This window comes from Centruroides vittatus, unplaced genomic scaffold, assembly GCF_030686945.1.
Source record: "Centruroides vittatus isolate TY-2023 unplaced genomic scaffold, ASM3068694v2 contig_546, whole genome shotgun sequence".
NCBI lineage: Eukaryota > Metazoa > Arthropoda > Arachnida > Scorpiones > Buthidae > Centruroides > Centruroides vittatus.
The window spans coordinates 336,545-351,091 of NW_027122322.1; the positions used below are offsets into that span (position 1 = coordinate 336,545).

The 14,547-nt window shown below is 31.3% G+C and overlaps 1 protein-coding gene across 2 annotated transcripts in view; it reads right to left on the bottom strand.

Moving 5' to 3' along the window:
• Positions 1-9,719: 9,719 nt before the first annotated feature.
• The window catches only part of Syx5 (syntaxin 5), a 31,106-nt gene continuing 26,278 nt past the window's right edge, over positions 9,720-14,547 (bottom strand). For both annotated transcript variants that reach the window (XM_067274283.1, XM_067274282.1), the window contains exons 10-11: positions 13,465-13,586; positions 9,720-10,725 (exon numbers count right to left, since the gene is read on the bottom strand). In XM_067274283.1, coding sequence (XP_067130384.1) covers positions 10,566-10,725; positions 13,465-13,586 — 282 coding nt within the window. In that variant the 3' untranslated portion in view covers positions 9,720-10,565. The remainder of the gene's footprint in view (positions 10,726-13,464; positions 13,587-14,547) is intronic.

Consider the following 14,547-nt stretch of genomic DNA (forward strand, 5'->3'; position numbering starts at 1 on the left):
ACCATAGGCGAATGGTAAAATACGCGTTCAATCCAAGGGGGATCTGATTCGAATTCATGCAAACTTATTATTCAAATTTTGTAATATTGCGCTATTTGATGTATTATTATAGCTGGTTAAAAATTATAATGGACAAGACCAAAATGTCTAACTTTTTACCAACTGAGCTATTTAATTATAAAAGGTTTAGGTTCAATTCCTATCGCCGCCTTTTTAATTAAGAATGCAGTTCTTAAATCTGAACTGGTGAGATCTCGAGTTGCCATAGATTGATGACCCACGAAGGTTGACGGGCAACGGGGCAACTGAGTGCTGCCAAATATTCTCAAGACATTTCTCGGTTTTGGGACTCTTCCATCCATTCGGGACTTAGTGATATGGAACAATAATGTAATATTTTTTACGGTAATAACAATTACGATAATAAACGTAAGAATAAAAATAATTTATGAACTTGTTGAATAAGACTCAAACTTTTTTCGAAATTCTTGAATACAGTACTTTCCATTTAATTTAAGTCTTTTTGAATCTTTTCATTTATTGCTCTCATACTTTTAGTGTGCCTTTCAAATGTTTTTACAGTTCTTTTCTTTACATCGTCGATGTTTGATGGCATTAATACACACTAAAGACCTGTCCAGTTAATTTAGGATTGATGGTCCTGCCAATGATTCTTTTCGATAGACACTTATAAAGCAGCGTTTCTCAACCCGGGGGTCGCGAAACAATAATGAAATCATTTTATGAGAAGAAAAAATCACTTATAAACATTTTACTTACAATAAGTACACGTGTAAAGAAAAATTAATGCGATGGTTGTATTTGTTTTTCATTTAAAATTTTTTCCATACCTGGATCTGTTAGAAAAAAACAAAAGCAAGTTGCTTTCGCGTGATAAAAGACGATTCCTGTATTTAGTTTTTAGCGCAACCATCGACGAAAAACCCTTTTCGCAGAGATAAGACGTGGCGAAAGGGATTAATATTTTCAATACTTCTGTGACTAAATTTTCATATTCGTGTCGACGAACGAGCCAAAGCGTATTTAAATCTTTATATGTAAATTGCCGTTGTAGAGTTTTGTCGGCAGACATTTCGACGAGTTGGTCGTGAATCTCAACTGGTAACTTAGCGTTTAAAAGAAATTACATTTATAATTACAGTCGAAATTCAGTTAGTAATAGTAAGGCTTACTGTTATTATTCCTTTGGGTGGGGGTTGCGAAATATTAATTTTATTTATATTTACTACTTGGGAGGTCACGGAGCTAAGAAGGTTGAGTATCGCTGCTTTATTATAAAGCTGTGGTGAAAGAGGAGATTTTGTAAGAATAGATTGGATTGTAGTCGGAACAAAAATGGGGTATGTTTTGCACTTTTTTTTTATTAAGTTTTTAAAGGGCTTAATTGTCCTGGTCTAGAACTAATATTTTGTCTTGAAAAGTAATAGTAGATATTTGATCTTCTGATTTTGCAGCGGTTCCATCTAGACCCAGTGGAATATTCAGACAACGAGGCTGCTGTTACATTTCTTATATTTTACCAATTATTATCCTGGTCCATCAATGAAAAGCCATTTTGTGGTATTTAAAAATGAGGAACTTTGACCTCCTTTTCAATAATTTTAATAACCTTTTAAGACTAATTTTTATGATTTTTTTTATTAGGTTTTTTAAAGTGTCCAAATACCCTGACCCAGGGCCGGCCATCGGGGGGGTGCGGCGGATGCTACGCACCGGGGCCCCGCGATTGAGGGGGCCCCAACATTATCAAGAATGCAGTATTTTTAGTAATTTTTCTGAAGTAATTAATGTATTAGCAAGAACAAAATCACGCTTTAAATAAACATGCATTAATATATGTTCGTGTTTGTAAATTTTTTTATTTTAGAAAAACATTTGGGCCCAAATAGTTTCTTGCACCCGGGCCCCTTTATCGAGAAGGCCGGCCCTGCCCTGACCCAGAAATAAAAATCCAGTTTAGGGTGTCGAAAACCGAGAGATTTGAATAAGATTTTTTCTTCTTTTTCGGACGTTTTTCAATGATTTTTTCATGGTCCAGAAATAAAAATCCATTTTAGGGTGTCTAAAACCAAGAGATTTTGTATAGTTTTTGGTTGCTTGCTTTTTAGGTAACTTTCCTTGATTTTGAGTGATTTTCAACGGTTTTTTCGTGTGCCTAATTTCTTGAGGTCTATAGATCTTTGGGTACTTTTGGGGTGTATAAAATTTAGTGATTTTTTGAAGGATTTTAGGTCTCTTCGGTTGTTTAATTTCGGAAAACCAGCTAAATTTTTAGGATTCTGCCCTGTTTTTAACGTGCCAAATACCCTGGTCCAGAAATAACATTTTATATACTACTGTAAAACGACGAGTGCAGGGAGGGTAAACAGACATTGCCAAAATTTATTCTTAGTGTACATTTTCATGATGTACCCTAGCTGTGTGTCAATTTTTACCTCTAGGTTCAGCGGATTACTCTGGGTGGTGATGAATCAATCAGTCAACAGTCAGTCAGGACATGTAATTTTATATATGTTACAGTCAAAACCCGTTTTTAGTTAAAACTAGTTTATACTGGATGTCTTTGTTAAAACCCGTTTTGTCTAGTTAAAACTAGTTTTAACTCAAATTCATTTTTGACTAGCAGTAAATTCTAGTTATAACAAAGACATTCGGTGTAAACTAGTTAAAACGCGTTTTAACTAGTTGAAACTAAAACTGGTTCTGACTGCAACATATAGAGTGATTCCAGATAAGATGGTAAGCGGGGGAAGATGCCTACTTTTTGATATATTCAAACGGTGACGTCAGATATTGTCATGTGTTTGTATGATGAATCGTTGGGCCAATATTGAGTGCGGAAAGCTATAGTTGCCTACTGTTACCTCATTTTCTACATCCGAGAAGAATAAAAGCAAGATAAGAACGAAGTTTTCGCTGTGAAATGTTTCTAGAATCATTTTAAAACTAAAAGTTAAAATAAAAATTATTAAAAATTGCAAAAAACAATTAATGTGTGATATAGTTAAGGTTCTAAAGTTTCCATTGTGAACTACCGCCGATCCCGATCGGACACGCTAGAACACGTGACTCCGCTAGGCATCTTACCCCGACAAATGGGAAAGATGCCACATTTTTCTTGGGGTAACATGCCTATTTTTTGTTAATTGAATTCCAATATGCCTATTTTTAATAAATTTTTGTTTTCTCGTTTTATTGCAGGATATGCATAGAAATTATATAAGGACTTCTCAAAAAGGTTTTAGGACTGAAAAGAGCTTTCAGCTAGCTATAGAGCACGTTAGAACGGGCGGAAACTTAACAATACTTATACTGCGCTGTTATACTTACTATGAAGTACTTTGTACTACATGTGCAATAAATTAAATTTGGTTAAGATATTCGAAAATTAATTTTATGCAATTATATTTGTTATCTTACTCTAATGGCATTTGGCATCTTACCCGGATACTTGGGGTGAGATGCCTAAAATGCCAGACAGTAAAAAAGTCGTCATTGCAAACACAATATATAATTATTTTTCATATACTCCAAAGTTTTATTTGAAATACATGCTCAAGAATATGATATTTTCGTTAGAGGCCTCCAAAACCCAAATTATCGCTATAATTTCCTTCATAAGCAAAATGTTAGGCATTTTCCCCCCAATCACTATACATAACTTCATTTATTTCCCCCAAACATATTTATGTAGCTAAAATTAGTTTTAATTAATGTTAAAAGTTAAAACTAGTTTTATCTAAAATCAAAATATGTACAGCAGTAAATTAACTAGACAAAACGGGTTTTGTCTAGTTAAACCTAGAATTTACTGCTAGTCAAAAATGAATTTGAGTTAAAACTAGTTTTAATTAGACAAACAGGTTTTAACAAAGACGTCCAGTATAAACTAGTTTCAACTAGTTAAAACGCGTTCTAACTAAAAACGGGTTTTGACTGTAACATATACATAGATAACTGACAATGTAATATATTTTAAACATAACTTTAGTACTTCACTTAATAAATTGAAAGAAAATAAATGCATATCATTAAACGTCATATTATTAAATTGTCATAAGCAAACTTTAATTAAGCCTTTAGTAACTTCATAATAATGTTCTTGAAACACAAATAATCTGCAATTTTATAAAAACAAAATTATTAACTGTATGCTACAAAACAATTTTATTGTTTATAGACTGAAGAGGGATTGGCGAAAACTGTAAACTGCAATTTTTAATTATATTTTAAATTAATTTAAAATATGTGCTCTCCGCCTGAAATTACCAGTGGCTTGTCCCTGTACATCATACTTTTCCTTTAACGTCTATCTAATACCTTTGAGTAAAAACGTTTTGAATCGAAATAACGTGACTTCCGGTTTGCATCGGAAGCTCGTATAGGCCTATATTTAATCGAGGCCTCCTGGCCCTACAGTTTCCACATCTGGTCTCGACTTTTCTCTAAGTCCGTTCCGGAGATTAATAGAAGACGGCCGGACAGACGGCGGCGACAGTGGAAATTCATAGGTGTACAGTACAATTTTTTCAAATGCAGCCCGATGATTTCGTCAGCATGCAGATATGATAAGTGGAAGAAGAGCAAAGAAGCAAGGTCTGTACAAGAAGGTCAGGACACGCGTGACCTACTTCTTGAGCCGCCATTTTGGGGTATTTTGAGTCGCATGTTTTAAGCAAACTTCTACGAGCAGTCAGTTTTATACGACATTAATTAAACTAAAATTGCATAAATTCAGTGATTTCCAGTCAAAATTATAATAATAATTTCGGATGATTATGCAACCCCAATTTTATGCAACTTTTCGATCAAATAGTTTAAAAGAAACAATCATCCACATCATTTGCTGTCGTGAATGAAACTAATTAAATAGGTGCTAAAACTGATGTAATTACATATATAAGCACTTCGTAAAGTAATGCAATAACATAAGTTATCCAAAATTTTATTTTAAAGCATTTACCAATACAATATTAATGCATTAAAAAATAATTACTGGACTAACGTTTAATTAATGAACATTTTTTACTTTACAAAGGCTTAAACGTCATATTTTCCTAATTACATAAAATCTAATCAAAAAGGATAATATTAAACACAATTTGATGATATTTTTAACAGAGCTTATCTGAGATATAACTTCTTTCTCTGTAAACACACAAGATACAAACATAATAAAACACCATTTTCGGAAGTCAGCAGAAGTACGCATAAATGAGCTTTTGCTTCCTTACAGTTTTTTTACATTCAAAGTACCGTTCATATCTCTGGCAAAAATATGTAACGTCACTGACAGAAAAGTTGAGATTAACAGTAAAAACTGAGATTCTTCGAAATGAAGCTGAACAACAAATAATTTAATGTGAGCTTACGTATACATCTCAAAGACAGTACCTACAGAAAAATACATAATATACACTATCCTCATATAGTTTAGAATGTTCCGTTGGCTGCCACTTATCCCGTCTGCAGTTCTGCATCCATTTCGCTTTCCTCTGCTTATCTGCAGGAATTCTAAACAATCGAAGGTCGGTAGACTTACTTTTACAATTAGGTGCCACAGAATAACTCATTGTTTAACGTTTTGAGTATGTATATACGTAATAATAGTCGACTCACGCAGGAACCACGTGTGGTGATCTCTATCGATATGCCCCAACATGGCCGCTGCCGCATAGAATCACGGGAGTGTGTCCTGACCTTCTTATACAGACCTTGCAAAGAAGAAAGCAACGCTAGCGACATCGGTGCTCACGGATATAGGAAATTTTGTTTAAATAAAAAAATTGTCGATTGAAAACTAATTTTTTAATATTAATAGAAATTTGAATGCCAACAGTCGTTACTGGATGGCGAGATAATGACGAAATGCAACTTCGGAATAGAATTTAAGACGATTTATGGAAGAAACGATACACTTTTAAGTAAAATTCTGGCTCTTTCAACAGGGTTTTATTTATGTCCCCATTCCATGATCTCTTAATTATTTAATTACTTCTTAAGTAGAAATAAGTCGAAACCAGTTACAGTAGAGCATCGATTATCCGACCCCCGATTAAGCGACTTTTCGGTTAACCGACCGCGTTCTAGTCGGCAAATTCAAATGTCCGCTAGTGATGCGGCGCTACAATATTTGGTTATGTCTTGGCTACTTTAATATTATTTTTGTTCAATTTTTGCATGTTTTAGCTGGCAGCACTGGCTCGACCATGAAAGGGAGGCTAGTATTTAAACCAGGCCTAATACGCTATACTAATAATGTATTTTTTCATACTTTTCGGTTATCCGACCACACCCCAGTCCCGATTAAGTCGGATAATCGATGCTCTACTGTACTTTGTACTTGAATATCCGTAGTCTTGGGAAAACATTGGAAAAACAAATTTTTATGACAACGGATACTTAGATCGTAAATTTAAGGAAAATAAATTCTAGAGCTTTTTTGTACCTTGTGCCTTTCATTCATTAAATTTGGTTGTAAATGATGATGTCAAAGTAACAGTTAATTTTTTAACATTGTACAAGAATTGTACACGTTTTATCTGCATCCGCTTACAGATAGGACATACTAAATCGTAATATCACCGGTTTAACATTGAAATCCGTAAGTAATATAAGATGGGAGAGCGGAATAAATGCAGAATAAATATATCAAATATTTTAATGGATTTTTTAAAACTCCTGTCAACTATACAGAACTATCATAAAAACGTGCCAGTAAACTTCTATCGGTTGGGTTAAGTTATAAATCTAGTCTAGGGTGGGCAACCTTTTTTATAACATGGGCCAGAATAAATTTTACGTTATTTCCGCGGGCCGTAGTAGTTAATTGACGCCTTCTTGTGACTCGTAATTTTTTAAGTCTGCAAATATGAAATAAATAAATAAAAAGTTAATTACTACATTTATTTCTATTATCGTTTTCGGAAATTACAAAGATTTGGAAAAATTTCCAATTTAATAATCTATTAAAGATCTCGCGGGCCGGATAGAAACTTTTCGCGAGCCGTAGCTAGCCCGTGGGCCGGGGGTTGCCCGCCGTTGATCTAGTCTGCTCGTGATTCACATAATCGGGCGAGGGTGGCCGAATATCTAGCAGGCGGCTAACAGCCCACAACCGGTCCGGGGATAAAATTGATTATAAAATTAATATTATAAAAATATAATATTACGCGTGTGTTGCTTCTACCAGCTAAACCGTGACGTTGGTGCTCTGTAAACCGCATGCGCCAATGCCTATATAATCTGGCTGATTGGAAACTGACCCGGTTTAGACATTCCTTCCGCCACTGAATTATTCGAATATACAATAGCAATCTTATCGTTTTTTTTTCCACATGTAGTATAGAAATTTGTAAAAGATACAAAATGCAGTTATAATAAAATATTAATTTTAATTAATTCAAAGTACGTTAAAATATGAAAATTTATATTTTATAAAATACAAGGGAAGGTCATTGGAAGGTGGAAGCGGCGCTTCCATCGCTTCCAATGACGGCACGCCACTGGTCCTTTTATCAAGTCCGTTGTGTTTTAGGGAGGCCCACAATAAAGCAGCCGAGTGATGAGGGATGGGGTATGACGTATACGGGACACTGACCACCTCCGAAAAATCCAGATGATTTTCCGGATAACGAAATGTCTTTAATCGATCATATTTGCTTTCACAATAAAACAAATTAAGAGATTCGAACCCGGATCTAATAGCCTTATTCACAATCAAGGATCGACAGTTAGTGATGCGTTATTTTATGGGCAAAACGAGCAATTGCCTGGGACCTCCAAATCAATCTTTCGTAAACTATTCTTCCAAAAAAATTTTCCTGGATAAGTATGCCTGAAATTAACACTGTGCATGGGGGCCCCAATTCAATTTTGTTTGGGCCCCACGAAGCTATAACGCGCCACTGAATAGTTAGAAGTAAATTAATCAATTAGTTTATTTCACTTTTATCGTAATAAGTGAACACTTATTGGTTAACTTCTAAACGTAAACTCTCGATCTTTGGTTGTGCGTTAGCGATATCACCACATAATGAAACATTTCTTGTGGAGAGATTGAACTCCTATTAATTTTGTTAAAAAAGAAGACAAAGAGATCTGTTTCGTGAATTACTTTGATTTTCTATTATATTTACATTAAGAAACTTTCGCTTGCAAGAATAAAGTGCAATACAGTATACTTTAACTTCCCGCTTTCAATTACATCACTCGTAAACCAGGAACTATACAATTGTTTCTCTTCGGAAATTCCAAGTCTAATTACAACTTTTTTTTGTAATGTATCACGCATTTACCTTTTCCTTCTTCAATTCTTTAAAATTGTAATTCTAATGTCAAACACAATAGGGGAAAAATTGACTTTTTCTCGACTTATTCTTTAAACTTCAAATTAACAAAATAGTAAACTCTAAAAAATTGGTAGCATTTTATGTTTGTGTTTTTATATGACAATAGCAGTAGGCCTATTAGTAATAATGTGCTAGCAAGCTCTCGATTATCCAGAATCAGCACAAATTTCTGTATGATCAAATTCTCGATTAATTCACTATCATAAAATTGACATTAATATAAAAAAGCATATGTTAAACTGGTCCTGGATAATCGAGAATTTAATTTCTATTGGAAATTATACGAACTGTTGAAGAAATTACACTTTATATTACAAATTAAGTATTCATTATAACCAACATTCTTATGTCCCAAGAATTACTACCGTACTCAACAACAAAAGTATGCTTACTTGATTAACAATGTTTATTTAGTAATGTTCAAGTATGCATTATTTTTCCTTTTTTTTTTTAACTCTGCTCTGTAGGCACTAACAGGGCCTTTATTCACACCTATCAAGGGTTTGGCCATGTGTAAATGTATTTATTATTGGCAGCTGTAAATGTATTTGTAACAGCTGAATGACAAGGGATGAGAGCCAACAAATCCTAAAGACTTTAGATAAAAATTCCTGGAAGTTTCTCACCGGGATTCAATCCCAAGTTCCCAGAGATAGGCTGTTGCCTAACTACGTCAAGCCATCAAATCAATGGAATAAGGTAATGCCCCACTTAGGCAATCTGTCAAAAAGGTGCATGCTTTCTCATCGTCTTGGACTTTTACCTCCCAGATTTTCTACAGGAAACTAGACCGTGTTTATCTGTTAGACATGTGAAGAAACTTGTAAAATTCCATGTGGTCAGCCTATTGGTAAAATGCAAACTTACAACCAGTTACTACTCAGTGGTTTTATCCACTTGATCACCAATGGGCACCTTAGCTACTGAATGAAAGTGTACTTCAGTTTAATTAGCTACAGCAACATGACACGAGTAATCTGTCCATGAGAGATACCTCCTGGGAGACTTATGGGTAACTGGCCCTATTAAGGTGTTACAAACACGAAGAAAACAGAGAAAACTCCATATGGCTAGCCCAGTGGCAAGGTATGAACCCACGACCAACTATCAGTGTTTGGTGGTTTTTATTCACTTGGCCACTGGTGGGCAAAAGTATGCTTTTACATCTCAATTTTGCTTAAACTCCTGCCAGAACTTGTAAGCCTGCTTGTTAGGACATGTATGTATCTACAGACAATATTGCCTTAGGTTGGAGAGGAAAGGGGTCAACATGACATAAGCTGAGCAATTCTAATAATTTTGAATAAATGTAATCACGTAAATAGTGTAATAAAATAAAAACAATAATACTATAATTATTATTATATTTTATATACATTCTCAATATTTTTTACTTACATACTTTAAATTTAGAAAGGTTTATTTTCAAAACAATCAATCCAACAGATTTTTAAGGATATTTCTGATAGTTTTTCTTTTAATCTTAAAAATAAAGGAAGACCACAATATAGAAAATATCAATATAAGAAAAAAAAAAAGGCCGATTATTTTCTGTACATAATACATATATATATTGTACTGTACATACATCCCATTTATAATTACATTAATTGTATATAGGTATTTACATACTTATTTTAATTGCTGGAAATTTTAAAGATTTAATACTCTGGAAAGATGTCGAGCTTTGTATCAAAAGCTTTTGGTTTTTTTTTTTTTTATACATACCGGTATATATATTTCTTAAGGCATAAAATTGTTTTTCGTCAGTAAATGTTTTAATAAATACAGTAATTTTGATCAAATTTAAACTTTAAATGCAAGAAAAATAATATGTTAAATGAGAAAAAATAAATTAATTGTAAATACGATTTTTCTACGTAAAAAATCTTTCAATATATTAAAATTTATTGATAATACCTTCTTCATATAACCTGAAGTAATAATTACTTATAACAATAATTTTGAGATTTCAAATTCTACTTTTCCATAGAAATTTTAAAAACATGTAAAGTAACAGTTTATAATTTAAGTCAACAATGAATAATAAAATGTTTGTTCATTTTTCAATATAATCCAAAGTGTTTCAACTATTTTCCAAGGCCCCTTTTTAAATGAAATCCGATCACTGTGGATGGATCATTTAATGTACCAGAACAATATTCAAATTTCTGTTCATGAAATTTACAGTTTCTATGCTACAAAAACTACAAATATTATGAAGAAAACTATTAAAACGGCAAAGATCTTTATCATAAGCCATCGATTAGATGTCACCGATTGGAAATATTTTAGTATCTCCGTATGGGCAGCTTCCACGTTTAAATGAGTATCTTCAACATTATGATCAATTCTGTGTATAAAAATAGTGTAATTAATAATAATAATAAATTATTAAACTGGATAAAGTTAATATAAAAACCAAAAAACCTTTACAACCCAGTTGAACTGATGTTCTAGAATTCTGTAGTTGCATGCATTATAATTAGTGATGTAACGAATAGTGTATTCGGCCTCAGCCGAATACCGAATATTCGGCTAGGAGCGTGGCCGAATACCGAATATTCGGCCAGGAGCGTTGCCGAATGGCCGAATATTCGGCCAAACTATTCGGTTATTAACGCACGTACGAAAATTGGCGCGCAAACCGCATTATGGCAAAGATCGCGCACCGTGCCCTCTATTGGCCCGCTGTCACGATTTTTTTTCCATTAGGTCTAAATTATTTTAATTAATTAATTAAATTATAATTATTAAAAAGTTAATATGAGATGGAGCCTAACGTCTACCTCTAGTACCAAATTGGTTTATAATTTATGTAATAGCCGTAAATAGCCTGCTATGCAGTTGTTGGTATTTAGATGTAAGTTATAACTTATAAGTTATTTTATTTGCAATCGATCATTTTAACTCTTTAATTAAACACTAAAATTTTGTTTTTACTACGTATTTGTAGACTGAATAGTACCCTAAGGATATACTTTATGGTGACATATGGTCTAGTTTCTCCCCAGTTGTGGAAAAGTTCAAATATATCGTATAAATATTAAAATATACGCAAATACAAATTTAACATAATTAACTAAACAATAACATTAATGCCTGATACATTCCAACCTACACGCCATCAATGCCATAAGATATCGGGCTAGATAAAGATTATATTATTATTTAATTACGAAATAATTTAATACTAGAGTTAGATGCTATTTCTTATTAACTTTAATAATTATAGTTTAATGTTAAGCATTAATAAAAGTAACAAAAATGATTAATTTACTGTGCTTTTGTTATTTCTTACTCCTGTTTTTAGGCATTTGGTATTCAGCCGAATAGTGATTAAATATTCGGTATTCGGCCGAATAGTGATTTAAATATTCGGTATTCGGCTGAATAGTGAAAAATAGGCCGAATACCGGGTAGTAACCGAATATTCGTTACATCACTAATTATAATTTGAGCTCTATGGCTAGTTAAGCTACCCAAAATTAAATGATGGATTGTAAAGCTTTTTTGTTTTTACACACTATGTTAACATTAACATATATTATTAAAAGACTATTTTAATATCAAATATATTATTATACTGTAAATATATAATAATATATTTGATGTTAAAATAGTGTTTTAAACCTATTTCATAACATAAAATTTTATCTTATTCCTCATAAATGATCATCATACCTATAAAATTTTTTAACAATCATAATTGACAGAATCTCAATATAATTTATTATATTACATAAAATATTTTATGATGAAACTGTATAAAATAAAAATTTACATATCTAACAGATATGGAAAACTAAAAACTAAATGATCATAACCATAATTATTTTCAAGCTATGTTAAAAGTTAACAGTTTTTGGAAAGAATCTAACTGAAAATCTTTATCATCAAGTTTTTCAGTATCTATTTTCAGAATTTGATATTTTCAATTGCAAAGTTGTAAAACAAGATTTCTGATAATAATTATGGGAAAAAATTGAAATAAAGCAATTTTAAGTTTAACTATTAGTCTTTACACTGAAATTAAATTCTTTAATTATTCAATTACTGTAAGGTCTAAATCTAACAAATGTTTATTAAACTTCCAGGAGAATCAGAAGATATAAAAGAATACAGAATATTATAATTAGTCCAATCATTAAATTCTATCCCACTTATTGCACAGTGAACATAAATGTCATCAACCTCTTTCAATTGGATTTGTTTAAATTTATTGCTATGTTTTTAAATACAACATAACAAAAAATTAGTAAGATAAATTTTTTTATAATAGTACAATATTTTTCAAATTAAAGTTTTCAAATATTACAGTTACTTCATTTAAGACCATCACTTTAGAATCTTTAAACTTTAACTATTAAATACTTTAGCCATTTTAGATCATATTTCTGGCTCTCATCAATCAATTTTTTGTAAATAAGTTTTTATTAAATTATTGAAATTGAAATAAACTTTTTCCCCCTTATATTCTTTCATTCAAGACAAATTAATAAAAATTTTATATCAATCAGTAAGTAAATAAATCATATGTATATATATTTATTTTTAATACAATAATCAGCAATAAGATTTAAAAGGGATGACTTAACACAGTGAAACATTATTTTAAAAAAATTCTTATTGTTCATATCAATAACAAGTTACGATGTGTACTAGTGGTGACACTAGCAGCGAACGAGTCATCAATTGTCTGTCATAGAGCACACATCGCGTGTGTCTGTCTCCTCTTTAGTTGTAATAAATAATACATTAAGTTTTGCTAGTCATCTCAATAGTGCAGTATAAAACATATATTATAACATAACATACCTTGAAAAATCATTTATTTTAATTTAGAATACACACTACTTTTTTCCCTTTAGAATATCATCTAGTCAAGTCCCACTAATGAAATGTATAGAAGGTATTTTTATGAAAATAAAAATTATCAATGATCTGTTCTTTCAAAAAATCCAACCAAAATGATTTTAATAAGTTTTTGATGTCTTAATTTATAAACTATATTTGAATATTACATTATAATTTTTTAATAAAGCAAAATATTAATTTTAAAACTAACTTTAAATGTCAATGTAATAATTACCTGGTAACCATTTCTTCTTGTTCTTTTACCATATGAGCAAGTTGCTGAAATATAGTTCCAAGTTCAACTATTGTTGCTTCTATATTTTGCATAGTGTCAGTTCGGCTTTGTATGTAAGCATCCTATAACAAATTATATTAAAAATTAAATACAAAAATATAATATATTTAAATTCAACTTTAATAACTTTACTATTTATTTTAAATGTAAGAGTTTTAATAATTTCTTTAATAAATTTAGACAATTCTTTAAAATTTTTGTAAAAACTGAAAGATCAATGTCAATCATTCTTCATAAATTTTCTTGGTTAATTATGCAATGTTTCTTTAAATGCATTTATACAAACAAAACACTAGATTTTTTTTATGAACATTAAAATTTTTGAATTGGGCATGCAAACAATGCTGTTTCCTTGATGAATGAAACTTATGTACACTAAGAATACAGTGCAGAGTAGAATTATATGCCAGTAAAATAAAAAAATCTTTTGAATTATTTAGAGTAGATAGACAAAATTTTACATAACTTATCATCATCATCATCTAATAACACACACCAAATATCATCCTGAATGATAAATCCAAACAAGTTATGCAAAAATAGTCATTTCTGTAGTATTAACAGTTCTCTTTCATGGACATTCCATGAACGTTCTCTGCCAGCCATAAGCATATCATCATAATTTTGCATTTATGATTTGATATGACAAACTACTAAAAATAAATCTGATGTTGCTTAGATAAAGCTGAATACTGAGAATAAAACTCAAGGTCTAATAGAATATTCTCCTCCTCCTGATTTTGATAGATGAATAAAAAGTATTTATATCTTTTTCAATTAGCTTTCAAGACAGAATATTCTACCAGACTATTTTTAATAGCAACAAATTGTAATAAAATATTCATAGTAAAATAAGTAGTAAAACAGAAGTCACTTTACAAAATTTAGTAAAATTTAAAACAGAAACATGTTTAAACACAAAATAAATCTTGAAACTAAACAATTTACTAGGTAAAGTACTATTATAAACTGCAAAACTAAAATATAATTAATACTGCAAATTGCAGGCTTGGATCCTTGGTA